Source organism: Ixodes scapularis, unplaced genomic scaffold (genome assembly GCF_016920785.2).
Source record: "Ixodes scapularis isolate PalLabHiFi unplaced genomic scaffold, ASM1692078v2 PGA_scaffold4__175_contigs__length_147842914, whole genome shotgun sequence".
NCBI classification, from domain to species: Eukaryota; Metazoa; Arthropoda; class Arachnida; order Ixodida; family Ixodidae; genus Ixodes; species Ixodes scapularis.
This window is the reverse complement of record NW_024609879.1, coordinates 102,583,624-102,598,394: the sequence shown is the minus strand read 5'-3', so window position 1 is coordinate 102,598,394 and position 14,771 is coordinate 102,583,624. Positions and strand designations below refer to the sequence as shown.

At 45.3% G+C, this 14,771-nt stretch overlaps 1 protein-coding gene across 1 annotated transcript in view; it reads left to right on the top strand.

Annotated features, from left to right (window-relative positions):
* The window catches only part of LOC115328226 (venom metalloproteinase antarease-like TtrivMP_A), a 57,059-nt gene that overhangs the window by 28,560 nt on the left and 13,728 nt on the right, over positions 1 to 14,771 (top strand). The window contains exons 9-10 of the mRNA XM_029989438.2: positions 3,755 to 3,804; positions 7,310 to 7,418. Of these exons, the coding sequence (XP_029845298.2) occupies positions 3,755 to 3,804; positions 7,310 to 7,418 (159 nt within the window). The remainder of the gene's footprint in view (positions 1 to 3,754; positions 3,805 to 7,309; positions 7,419 to 14,771) is intronic.

Below are 14,771 nucleotides of genomic sequence, written 5' to 3'. Positions count from 1 at the left end.
CCGAAAGCTTCGGGATACCGCTTTTGCGTGGGCCCGATTCGACTGAACAGGGTTGTACTGCGTGAACGTAACATCCTGCCGACAGTGAATCAAGTGCTGGGACTTCTGGCGAGGCGCGAGTCTTCTCCAAGCTCGACACTACTTTGAGTTTTCACCAAGTGGACCAGTCAAGTGAGTACCAAGAACTCACAACGTTTATTACCCTGTTCAGAAGGTTCTGCTTTTGTCGGTTGCCTTTGGGGATTACCTCTGCGTCAGAATATTTCCACGCCAGATGTCGTGCATCCTGGAGGGCCAGGTTGGAGTTGTCAATATAATCAATGACATTTTCGTTTTTGGTCGAGATGGTGTGGAACATGACAAGCGCCTCACAGAGGTTCTCGATCGCTTAAAGAAGGTAGGTCTGACTCTGAACAGTTCCAAGTCTAAGTTTGGCGTCACCAGTGCAAAGTGTTTTGGCGCGGTCGTCAGCCAGAATGGTATTTTGCCAGACCCTGAGAATGTGGAGGCTGTACATCACATGGAACCACCGGTGGACGTCGTAGGTGTCCGCAGACAGTTAGGCATGGTCAACCACGTGAGCAGGTTTTCGCCACATCTGTCTGACGTCACAGCACCTATTCGAGAAGTGCTGAGTAAGAAGAGTGCGTGGTTCTGGGGAACCAAGCCAGCAGGCTGCCTTCCTAAAGTGGAAGACTATGCTCTCTTCAGACATTTGTGTGGCTTGCCACAATCCGGAGCGCACGATCACAGTGTCTCCTTAGTCCAGCTCCTTCGGTCTCGGGGCAATTCTGCTCCAGGATCAACCGTCAGGCGAGCGTCGGGTGGTGGTCTTTGCCTCGCGGTCACTCACAGCAACCGAGCAGAGGTACAACCAGACCGAAAATGAGACTTTGGCAGTAACATGAACCGTGCGTCGATTCGATGAGTACGTCCGGGGACTGCGGTTTAACATGGAAACCGATCACCAACCCTTGACTGCGTTGCTTGAAAAACATGAACCTTCTTCCTCCACGAGTTCAGCGACTGAGGATCAAGTTTATGCGGTGTCAGTACCAGATCTTTTACGTTCCTGGGATGCTCCTGGCAACGGCCGACACCGTGTCTCAAGCGCCGTTGGGCCGGGCAGCTCCTTCAACCTGCGACAGCTATAGAGCTGTACGTCCAGAGCGTGATTCCCGCAATTCAAGAAGGTGCGCCCGTCAGTCTCGAAATGTTCCGTCGACAGTTAACAGATGGCGAGTGTACAGCACTGGCAAAGTTCTGCGACCAAGCTTCCATGTCTCCTGACGAAGTACTGGAGCTACCGCAGAGAACTAGCCGTTTGTGACGGTGTGCTTCTCAAAGGAGGACGTCTCGTGATTTCTACATCGCTGCGACCTGAGGTTCCGCAGGCCATTCACGAGGGACACCAAGTAGTGAACCGATGCAAGGCACGGGCTTGAGACTCGGTGTTGTGGCCTAGTATCAGCGATTAAATCGAAACCATGGCCGAGAAGTGCGAGCGCTGCGCATCTACGAGGCTACAGCTGGATGAAACTCTCATGACGTCGCCTCCAACAAAGCTACCTTGGCAATAGGTGTAAGTCGATTTATTCCACTTGAACGGTCAAGATTTTCTACTGTTAGTGGACTATCACTCACGTTATCCAGAAGCAATGACACTGCGAAGCACGTCAAGTCAAGCCGTGATCTCTGGATCCCGGAGGTACTTCGAAGTGCCAACAGACCTAAGTTGTCCTCTCACGACTTCCCCATATTCGTGGAAGACTACGGATTTAAGCACGTCGTTATCAGTCCGGGATTTCCGCAGTCAAACGGAGAAGTGGAGCGTACAGTGCGGACGGTGAGGAATTTCTTTGTTAAAGGCGACGATCCGTTTTCGTTACTTCTCGTCTATAGAGATACACCAGGCATCTTGGGTTTCAGCCCTGATCAGCTGCTAATGGGTCGACAGCTGCGGGCTTAAGTACCCAAGGCTGCAGAGAAGCTCCAGCCAGCATGGCCGAAGACACAGGTCTTCCTGGAGCGGGACAGCGCGGCGAAGCGATGCCAAACTTCCGACTTCAACCGTCGTCACGGAGTGCTTGAGCTCAAGGAAATTTCACCTAGCGAAGATGTGTCGGTGACCGAAGCACAGCGCACTGCCCAAGTGCTTAGCCTAGCGCAACGCCCACGCTCCTACATTGTCGAAACTCCGCGGGGTGTGTTGCAGAGAAATCGGTGGCACCTGGGCCGGTTTGCTCATCTTGCGGACGCGGCCACGGCTGCGGCCAAGAGGGATTTTTTTGTCACGTGACCAGCTCCATGGGGACAAGCAAGTAGCTAACGTCCCTGCCCTAATGGTGGAGAAATCCGTATCGCTTCAAGCACAAAAGCCTAACTTCACTCGCAGAAACTGACTGCAGGGACTTTCAGCTGGAGTCCAATTGGCCGCCCCTTTATACTGTAAAAGCGGCAGGTAAGGTTACGGCCAGGGAGGGTAAATATGAGCCAAAATAAACAAAAAACCGCGCGAGATACAAGCGGCGGCGGTATATTTTTATTCTTCCGCCAGCGCCGGCGGCTCGCGTTTTCTGCTGTTGTGCGAAAAAGATTGACTCGCGACCTTCTTGACGTACTTTTTCCGGTGCCACTTTACCGACTGCCGTATGTGGCAGGTCCTGGACAGGACGTACTGACCTGTGTTAAGAAAATGTGTGTGCCGCCAGCGGTAAAAACGTTTTTCTTCCGTTTACACACCGACACCTTGCCAGTGAAGGTAAGGCTTCAGGAGCGGGGCATGTACGTTCCTTGGGGTGTCAACTGTTTGTTGTGTCGACAGCCTGAGGCTAATGAGCATGCGTTCCTGAATTGCTGGGACGCTGTCTTCTTTTGGGATGTTTTACAACGGACCCTGGAACATTATATGTGCATTGATAAATACACCAATCGTGGACCGGGAGACCTGTCCATTAAACCCTACTTGTACGAAAGTCCGTTCAGAGTGGTCACAGACTACTACTCGCTTTGCTGGCTCGCGAACCTGGAGGACCCGCCAGGACGCCTTGTCCAATGGAGCCTACGACTGAAAGAATTTGCCATGTCCGTAGTGTACAAGTCCAGCCTCAACACAGAGACGCGGGCTGTCTGTCAAGAAACCCCGTCGTGTCAGCTTCTACCGGCTACGACGACAACGACGACGACAAGAACAGGTTTTCTTCGTGCAGTCGAGGTCGACAGTATGGCGGCACTCCAACGAACCGGCCCTGAGCTGCGGGCACTGATCGACCATATGGAAGGAAAAGGAAGTAGACTTTCCTCTCTCTTCACACGAGCCGTGGCAAGCTTCGCCGTCCGACAAGGCGTGCTTTACAAAAAGAACTTCGGGGACGATAATTCGGTCTTTTTGTTTCTGGCACAAGTTCGCCGATTAAACCTTTCTTTTCAGTTAATTTTTCATCGTCTCGTCACCTTCATCCATGACAATATCAGTTTATAGCGATGCCATTATTTGCTTTGTGACGTCATGCATTCCCCAGCGTAGAGTAGGGTTGATATACGCGATCCAAGTTTCGACCAGAATTTTAATATTTTACATAATTTTATTTGTATTTATTGCAAACTTTATCTGTATTGTTTGCAATTTTTTTTTCTACTCAACGTGCATTGGCATTTTTGTATCAAGATGCAGATAATGACTATCATGAAAAGTAAATGTAAACTGGTCTATCATATACCAAAAAGTAATTATACGCCTGTTATATAATCACAGTTTGGACATCGCATCGCTGAAAAGAGGTGTACTTGAACCGAGAATGCATGGTAAGTATTAAGTGTGTTTTTCCTATATCTAGTTTACTGTCAGCGACGGCTATTCGCGACTCCAACTAACTATAGGTGGCGCCACTCATTTTTCAAAATGGCGGTTATAGTGAGGGTCGGAGATGCGTGCCGCTGTTGAGCTTGTCTAGTGTTCTGGCTTCACTGAGCGTCACAAATTATTTCTGGTAATACGAGGAGGCTACGGTGTTATGGGCTCAGGTCACCACTTTACCCTGAAAACAAGAACGGTGTTTAGCGTAATATTTACGCAAGGATGCGCGTTTTAATTCTGGAGCGAAACCGAAACTTATCTCTATTTTCGATTTAATTTCTCGGTATCGGTTTTAATTTCGGGTTCCTTCATACCTCAATATGTGTGTCACATCGTAAATATTTAGTTAAAGAAGTTGTTTGCCGAAAATTAATTTTGTGACATACTATATATGTTTCAATCCAAGCTGATATTTGTGCGTTCTCGCTGCATTTTCTTGCTCATTTAATTACCATGGGAAATAATGAACTGCGGGCCTTTTATTGAGCTTTTGGGTATTTAGATGATTAATTGGTTTAACATTATTCCCAGCACAAGAATAAGAGAATAATTCTAATTTTTACAGTATGTCCACAAACCGTATAAATTAATAAACGCTGTTCTCACTGCAACAACCTAAAGACGGCATCTGAGCCAGACAGCTGAAGTGTGTGTGTGTGTGTTTGTGTGTTTTATAGCAACGCGTGACGCATAGGACTTTATATTACATCCAGTGTTTGACTGTTTTTTCGATCTTAAAAACGGTGTCAGAGTTTTTCGTATGTTAAAAAGAAAACAAATTATACCTTTCTGGAAAGACTATTATGGTTAAATGGCCTATTTTCGTGATCTTGGCGTTAATTGGGGGCCTACATTGCCGCAATTGGTATTAATAATAATATTAAAATTCAGATATTGTAATACGTAATTTTTTTCAAGCGTTGCGTATGATCTAATTTCAAACGCGCGAACAAATATGACAACCAAAAGCTTGCTAATTATCGTCACTGGTGCCAATAGCAGCATTTTAAATTACCATTAATAAAATAAAAATAGTCCAAAGTCAATTAAAGCATTTTAGCTAATGTGACAAATCCATGTAAAATTACATTAATATTAAATAAAATATATTTTTCTATCAAAGTCACGACTTTTGACAATCGGCACAACGTAAGTCGCCGCCAATATCCTTCCAAACCAAACGCCCCCTTCAAAAAAAAAAAAAAAATTAGTTATTAATTTTTTTATAACATTTAGTTGCTTCCATTTTTACGCTCCGTCGTTTTGCCAATCTCAGCCTTTCCGGTTCGAAGGAACGCCTACTTGCTTGCACGTCTGCTCACTGCAGCACGTTTCGTTGGCGTTGGAAGCCGGTGAAGCAGTAGTGAGTTTTAGTATTCCGTATACGAGCGAATGCAAGTGCTGTTTGTTTGCATTAGCTTGCGTATTCCACACTGCGCGTGCGCGGAGCCCAAAATTGCGGTCTTGGATGGCGCATGGCGATGAGGCGCACGCACAACGTGGGATTTGCAACTCCAACGCAAACGCACAGCGCTTGCGTTTGCTTCTATGCGCATTACTAAAACTCTCCAGTAAGGTACAATCCCATACCGGCTGCAGCACTACGTTGGGACAGTGAAGAGTGTTGTTTGCATTCGGAAATGACATTTCGCGAGCCATGAACGCGAGCGGTTCCGCCGTGCCCGCTGAGCAGGAGAATCGGGGGACCCTCACTAGAGCGCTTCCCTTTTCCGCCGCGGGAGGGCGAGCGTCGAGCTGGAGACGCGAATACTTTCCGCATATTATAACTTGATCATTCTCTAGATATCCTCCGGTTTGTGATTTGGCGTTAAATTTTGCAATGATGTGCAATGTCTTTTAACTTTAATTATTGCTACCTATTAATTCATCGCGATCAAGTGAGTCTTTTCGAAACATAGCTCGTTTGGAGTGTTTGATTTCGAGCCAGTTTTGATGCTGCAGCCATCTAACGGAGATAGGAACCGAACAACTTTGGTAATTGAAATTCGTCAGACCGTATTTCTCGTTCCCCTAGAAGGAACTGTCATACTTATAACATATCTTTTGCCAGATTACCCAAGCGCCAATAAAGGAACATGCTGCGAGTGTTGTTGCACGCGCTGCACACGCATGCGTTTGCAGCAGTATAACGTTATAAATAAAAATGTTAAATCAAATTACACCTTGCCTTGCATTCGTCAACGCCTTATTTTGGGTATTTAGTACGAATCTTTCATAGATATATAAGTCGAACGTGTGCGGCCCGTGTACCTACGTTCCCCACATGCTCCTTGGTACTTGGGTAACGGACCAATCTCGGCAGTAAATTTGACTACGCTAACGCTGCCGCAATGCATCGAGGAAACTTTAGTATTTCTGCACGTGCGACAACCTCGCTAGAGATCTGCGCATGTAGAGCACGAGACGATACGAGCCATCTCGTGCAATGCCGTCTTCCTCTTTAGCCCTCACGGCGGGACCAGAGCTGTACCATACTTTGTAAATCACCAATGTCTCGCCTAGTCATCCGTATCTAAACTGGATTTCCGGGTTGACTCCAGATTTTTTTCAACAAAAGTGCCAATAAACATATTTTCACTCACTCATTCAAACTATATATATATATTGGCGTCAGGCATGCACCGAACGCTTAGTGAGGTCGATCTATTAGGTAAAAACATATATTCCTTTAGTATGCAAAACAAATAGAGTTGTTGGCGACGTCTTCCGACCAAATACGTTTAGTCCGGACTCTTAAAAAGTTACATTCTAGCTGGTAAATAATGGAACTGCTTTTTTTATTTAGTATTTTACCTGTATTGATGGGCTCTGGGTTCCTTTAGCACGCTAAAGCACTTCGTAAACAGCCGCTTTCCCTTTCCCTCCTCTCTTAATCTTCGTAAACCGGCATAATAGCCGGCATGATAAAAAATACGAGAAGGCACAAAAGAACCAATAGAAACGACAACGTGGCATTTTCTCTGTGGTTATTATATGCGACTGTTTCAAGGCTTACCAAATGAACGTCTTCATTTTTTAGCAAAATCACAAAGAGTTTAGATAAATGCAGTACTATGACTGGCTGCTCCATAGTAAAACTTCTAAAGACCATGTTGACGCCAGAAAGAAAACTAAAAATTAAAAAAGTCTCTAAAAATTGCGTGTCACTCATTGAATACGATTGGACTCATCCCGTTTTGTCAAGCGGAATTAATTCTGCTTTCAGTCCACGCATTATTTACGGGGCTGTGCAAGCGGTGGTTCGAATCAGCAAGCGCCATGACATTTACATCCTCCCGTGCGCAGTAAAAATCCATGATATACCAGCTCTCTTTGCAATGTTGACTGAGGATTGCAATGCGCTATTCAATTCGAAGCAGTTTTCGCACACCCCTATACAAAATATTTATGAGCTTTCATTGTTACGTAACGTCTTTGTTTCGCAAATCTTAGGACTAGCCTTCGAGGATGCTCTTTGTGGACCCAAGAGAGTCGCCGAACTTGAAGATATTCCCGGATCATTTAGGTTGATCGACATCATGGCGCACGAACTGGGGCACGTGTAAGTCTCTAATGTGCATAGCAGCAATTAAAATTGAACTGGGCCGAGCGAAACATAATGATGAATAAATTCATAAATGTTTAATACAAGAAGTTACATCGATCCCTCTTGACTTTAGTCATCTGGGTCGGAGGATGCTGGGATGAAACAGGGCAGTGGGGCTAATTTAGATGGAGGAAGACAGACCTGTTAACTTGATAAAGTCCAGCAGGGAGTCGAGGATTTCCTTTGCGGTGACCCGCATCCCTAGTCGGGGTGACCCACTCTGGCCACCTTGTTAATATTTCGTCATTAGGAGTTTTGTTTAAATTATTTTGCCTGAACCGACGGCGTTTAAAGTATTCCCAGAACACGTGATCTATGCTTGCCGTGACTTGGCCTTTGTGACGTGTGTAGTCTGGTGGAGGTCCCGGTTTTTTTTCTTTTGTGTATTCTTTTCCTTGCCCCATCATGGTTGTGCCGGTGCGGAATCTGTGTTTACACGCCCTACTCCATCGACCAACAAAGGGGGGAACAATACGCGAGAGCATAACGCGGTAACAACATCAGAAGTGAATATGAGGTGTTGGAGGATAACGCGGCCAGTGCCACGGGCAGGAGGCAATTACACAAATTAGCTTGGGTTTTGCACGCATAGTGACAGGGGGGAAGAGAAACATTACAGCAGATGGCACAACCAGTAAGCACGAGACAAGTAAAGCGTCACACTAAGAATAAACAGAGGTGAGACCGAAGGGCGGTGCGAAAGGCGGTTGAATCCGCCTTGGTGTGAGGAGAGGTGAGGAGAGGTGCGGGGATGTGGTTCCAGTGTTCTATAGTATGGGGGAAAAGGGAGGGGTTAAAACATGCATATTTGAAAAACCGGAGACGTCGGACGAAAAAGGGGACAACACAGAAAACGTCTCAAACGCAGCTACTAAACTTTATTGACACAGTCGTTCATATACCATCTCCTCCTCCCCCCCCCCCCCCCCCCCCCCCCCCCGTCTCTCGGAAACTGCACACGCCCCTAGGATTTTCAGCCAGGGAACAAAAAATGTGTAACATAAACCAGCTCACCTGCCTGCTCACTCTATCTTCAGTTAAAATGGGTTGTGCTGCCTGATATGCGGGAAACGTGACACAAGTGATTTAGCCCCAAAGAGGATCGTCTGGGGGGGGGGGGGGGGGGGGGGGGAGGGGGGGGGGGGGGGGCTGGAGGGAAGGGTAGGAGGGGATAGTCTCGAAGCGCAGGAGGGGAAAGGCGCGTTATCGTGCCGCGGATGTTTCTGGACTGCCTCGAGATGGTTTGATAAATAAATTGGGTGAGGGCTCCATAGGGCCCCAGCATATTCCAGTTTGGGTCGAATGTACGTCTCATGTGCCATTTTATGCCCCAACTCGGGACATAAAACGTCTGATAAATGTTGGTATTGTTATTCAAGTCGGAGGTATTTGTTTTTAATCAGATTCTAGGTTACTTTTTATGTAGCTTGATGCAACGAGACGCCTCAGCAGAGATGAGCTCGATATGAGCGTTCCAGTTAAGATCGTTCGTTAGGGTCCCGCCGAGGTATTTACTAGATGGGCCGTCCTGAACTAAGTTATTTTCTAATTTGTACGAGAACTGAGCTAATTGTCGTTTCCGTGATAACTGGACTAACTCACATTTTGATATGTTTATTGACATTAATCATGCGAGTACACCGTGCCTGTACCTTTTCAAGGCATGGTACTTCTTGAAAATAATATTTCCTTTTACGAACACGTAATTAATTCAATAAAACATGTGCACCACCCCTAATTCTTCGGAGTTATTTATGGACCGACGGGTTGGAGCCAAGTTAGTTGGGCCATTCTTGTGAATAGAACCAGCTGAACATGCATACAAGAAAATTGTGAGAAGTGGCCGTGATCGCTAAACGAACAATTGTATTAATAATAAAAAAAAAAACTTTCGTGTTCCTCTTATTATGTATCCGCAACACTCCATACTGAAATGTCTATGTTGCATTCCTTTTTTTAATATTATTCTGTGTCATGCGGTACATATCCTATATAGACAAAACCGTTGCATCAATGAAAGAACACGAGAACATGTTTCATCATTGAACTGCCTCTCAACAAAACATCTACCAGTTCATTGCAGAGAGTGCCGATGCAACAAGCAAAGCAAATTGTTTTGTGTATGCTTATGCAGCCGGAAGTTAGTCTGCCTCAGCGGGCGTCTGGTCTCCCAGCTGTAAGTGAGCAATTTAGCCAGTGCGGTACAACCGCTAGCCTGGGGCCTTTAACGTGCACCACACAGTAGTGATGCACAACCACATGCCGGTACGATGCTCATCCAGAAAGAAACGCGCCGGGATGGGGATTGAATCCAGGATCCCTGGAGTCCGTAGTATGAGCTTTCGCTCCACGTGCTCCCAGCTGGTGTGCGCTAGCCCACTCGGACACCAATCCCCCTGCCGACGCACCGTGAAGCTGGAAAACATCACCATCGTTGAGAAAACAAAGATCGATGACGAGAAAGAAAAAAACATTATTGCACGGCACCATGGTTTCGAGGATATGAAGAAATTCCGCGTTTCAGAAATGTCGAACCGGAGTAGCGGACACATAGTAGAGGATGAAAACATAAGGTTTTCATTATTAATACAGTTGTTCATCCAGCTATCATCAATTCCTCTGACTTTTCTTATATGTTTATCGGATCATAGATGTAAATGTTTTATTATAGGGTTCAAAATACTAATAAAAATGTGGAAAAAACGGCGGTTGTATTCGGATAAAGAACAAAGACTGTCACATGAACCTTGCAACACATGTCACTTAATTTTAAGCAAATGCCTGCGGTTTGTAGTGCGAGAAATTTCCCCGGGTATCTGACATGCGCGTCTCTCAAGCCTGGCTTAATTAAGCTTATTGAAAGTTTTCTTACGGGAAATTTTACGACGTATTTTTTAAGATAGCGTTTCTATTGAAGGACCTAATAGTTCTTGTTTTGGCCCATACCACGTGGCCCGTTTGCTCGAAACGGGTTAACTTTAACCGCGGTAAAAAGTTAACCGCATTTCCCTACGAGGGGAAATTGTAGGTCACTTGACCGCCCGAGTAAGGACGGCGGGGAAACATGGCGGTGCCCCTGCGAGCGAGCGCCGCTCGCTCTGGAGCTAATATGTCGTAATAGCTGCAATATGTGGCGCGTTAGTCAGCAATGAATGGTGCAGGAGGCTTTCGCTTTGCCTTAACTCACTTAAATCACAAAGCGTGAGCAATGACCTTGCCGCATCACTTAGTGTTCATTCCTAAGCCTAAATGAAAGCGATGATTGGCGGCATGGCAACGTCTTTGTAATACTATAGGGGATTGCTTTGACTATATCGGCCGAGTATTGATAGCACGCAGAAACAGACAGCGCCTCATTATAACTTTTGCTAAATTTCCAAAGCACCAGGGTGCATGCTACGAGTATACAGTGTGTACTACGAGTGTAGTTACTCGCGGTGCACGCGCCAGCGTCTGCTGTAGCATAGCCTCCTATATACTGACAAAGCCTGGCAGATCGCCACGAGATGAAGCCGCCGAAATGGAAAAGGTGGAGCGGCAGACAACGGATGAGAGGAGAGCCACGTGACTGGCGCCCCGCTGCGGCGAGACGCCTGAACACACTTCTCCCGAGCGAACAAGTGTGTTTTGGGTTCTCGCCGCTCCAGAAGCTGTGCACTGACGTCCAGGTTTCCCGAGAAATGGCTCTTTGATGCTCTGTGCTAAAAGATCCTCGCGCTCTAAATCTGCGACGGTCATTCCATGGCTTCGTCGTCGAACTGCTAGGCTCTGTGAGTGTAGAGGAGGCTATGGCCGTAGTAACTGTTCTGAAGCAAAAGGCTCAAATAAATTTTGCCTTGCACGCACGTTTGTGAAAGCGTAATATAATTATTTACTTCGACTCTTTTATACGGGGAAGGCCAGCGCGCCCGGAGCGTAGAATTACACTTTCAGAATTCTCCTAGATGATTGTGTAATTTAGTAACCGGAGCCGGAGCCAAATTACATGTTTTTCAATTTATGATGGTGTTATATATAGTTCTTACATGCCGGCGAACCATGCTGCTGGTGTATTGCCCGCCTTTCACTGCTCAGTCCTTCTTCGTCGTTTTTAGGACTAAACTTCAATCAATCAATCAATCAGTCAATTTTATTTACATCATCACCAGATAGTGATGCGGGCTGATTCGTCCTAATTCGAACTTGGAAGGAAATTTCAACGAGGCTTGGCTTCAAATCAGACAGCCAAACAAACAAGGGTTAATTTAGTTTTACCTTACACAATAATTGTACCACAAAAAACAAAAAAGTGAAGTTTTTTTTTTAGCTTAAATGAAATGCCACTTATAGGTATTCGCTGCAACCAGCAGACGACACTGGCTACCACCCATAATAAAACACGAAGCTATCACTCATCCAGCCCTCGTAAAACTTGGCTAGGTACTTGTAGGTACCTAGTAAGGAAGGGCGGTTAACTTTTTACCGCGGCTAAAGGTAGCCGGCTTCGAGCAAACGGACCCTGGTGTTAGATCCTTGCTGTATTTTTAATTTCGGCCACAATTTTGTATGCTGTATTATGTCAGAACGTATTCCAAGAGTTCATTATACACAAGAAGACTGTGCTCTCAAATCTGCTGCGACAAAATTATGTAAACTAAATGCTCCCGTACATTTTGTTGTACTGACATCATACACACTGCAATAAATCAACTTGGACATTTAGATTCGCCACTTAAGCTAAGCAGGTTTCTATACTTGGGCTGAATATATGTCAAAGATTCCCATGGCCAAAATGTGAGGTCTACAAGAAAAAATAACTGTTAGCACATAATGAGCTGTGTCACAGTCACACATTAACATCCCTTCCGATTTAGAGCGATATTAGCGTAAAAAGTACGAAACATTCAGTCGAACTACGAATATATATTTGCAACTCCAACGGAACGTGTTTACCTTACGAAGCTTCATAGAGCAAATTTTAAGTTTTTTTGTGTTCTTTCTTTCGCCACGCAGTCGATTTAACACGATTTTACATATTTTGTCATACTGATGTTTTCGTCCGTTTCGAACTTTAAAGTTTATTTTTTTCGGCACAGCTTAACATGTAATCTCCGTGGCCAAAAAAAAAAAAAAAAAAAAAGCTGTGAGGGCAATTTGTGGATGCCAGTGAGCCATTACAAGGCGACGACAACGACAACGCAAAATAACGCCTATACATAGTAAACACCATTCGCTCTAAAGCACTGAAAGTAAAATATCTTCACTTATTAAATGATCGCTAAATCTTTAATGAGAGTCAGAAGCTTCCTTCGTTGCACTAAATCTTCGATCATTATCATAAAAATACGAAAACATTAAAAATTCTAGAGTATAAAACTGAAAACCATTTCAAATTACACTTACACTACAAAAATGCATGTGATTTCATTACCTTATTAACAAAATTCCTTTAATCTTGCATGATTCATCGTGGAGTAATCACCGTGAGGCCCACCTAGTTTGTTTAATAATGCTGGCACATTCTATGTTGTCGACTGTTGTCCGCTCCGTGGTGAGTGTTGTTGCTGTCATAAGTCCGTGGTGGAAGGTACAAACATGATAGTGTGACATACGCTATTTACGAGTGGCCGTGATACATATCATGATATGGGGAGCAATTGGCGAACAAATAATGAAACTGCGAAGGTTGATTTTATACGTTCAAGACGGGGTTGTCACGTTAACTGCACTAAACAAGTGAGCCATTCAACACAGCTTAGACGACCGGTCATTTATATATTTCAAACTTCCTAATCGAGCTCCGATTCCTCAATCATATCTGGAGCGGGTACAAAATTATGGTTCTATGACACTTCAGTGTCATAGAGCCAGGCGTTTGCGTAACGCGTGGGAACTCAGAAGGTAACGCGTTACTGTGTCTAAACCATGTAAACTAACGCTTTTAAAGAGTCCCAACTGTTTAAAAAAAAACTTTTTTGAATTGTTTGGTTCGGACACGCGTGTCAAGAAATAAATTTTACTCGAGAAAAAAAAATTTTAGAGGAATATTGACGGCGAAAGATTTATTTGAAATTCTGCTCGCGAAGTTCATGACGTCACTCGTCATTCCGAAATGACCATCTCGGTCGTGAAGGCGAAGCCACTCCTCCTCTCCCCACTGGCCCGAAATGTCGAGAGAGAAAACAAGTGGAAAGGAGGTGACTGCCGACTAAATCGGGTTTCGCGCCGTCAATATTGCACTAAAAAAATTTTTTTTTTCCGCGTAAAATCTATTTCTTGACACGCGTGTCCCAAACCAACCAGACTTTGAAATAATCGTGTTTTTTTTTTTCATTTTAGGGGCTTTTTAAGGCAATTTAAATTGCCCGCACAAAATAGTTCTTTTTTTTTAACTATTGCGCTGCAATTTACTGCAGATGTGCAAGCAGGTGGTGGAAGTTTACGGTGAAAAAAATCAAGGGATGAACTTACTTCGTTCGAGAGAAAAAAGCAAAAACTTGTTCTGGGCAACCACGCCGCCACTTCGCAGACGATGGACGCGTAGGGAAAAGAGCTGCCGACAGATGGTGTTCGCCGCATCGAGGGAGCGCCGGCCGATTCGGGTTCTTTTGGGAGATCGTCTGCTATCAACTCAAATCGGCTTGCGAACCGTGGACGCGGTGGACGCCGTCTGTCGGCAGCTCTTCTCTCTATACGCGTGCGTCGTCTGCGAAGTGGCAACGTAAATTGCCCAGAAAAGATTTTTTTTTTTAGCAAAGTAAGTTTATTTCTTGATTTTATTTCACAGCAAACTTCCAGCACCTGCTTGCACCTCTGTAGTAAATTGCAGCGCTAAGAAACCGAATTTTGCGGCACGTCTAAAATGTCTTAAAAGCGTTAGCTCACATGCTGTAGTCACTTTTCCCGGTAACTCAGTAACTACTTAGATACTTCCTAAGGGAAGGAACGAGTAATATATTTTCCTTCGTGTCGCGAGAGTATTAAGTGACGGTATTTAGCTACTTCTGGAGACAAACATGCACAACACAAGTCAGGCACGTAGCCAGGAGGGAGGCCCATGGGGCCCGCCCCCCCCCCCCCCCGAAATATTTCATTTGGTTGGGACCTCCTCTCCCGCTCCCCCTCATACAGCATTTTTTCATAGGCGGGCCCAACCCCCCACGCCGAACCAAAATTCTGGCTACGTGCGTGACACAAGTACACAACATAGTTTTCAACAAAGCTCCCTCGTTGGATTTCAAGGCGAACAAACGCTAGATAAACAAACACGTGCACGAGGAAATTCACTATAATACAGCGATTCCTGAATTAATGCGTTAGAAAGCAAGA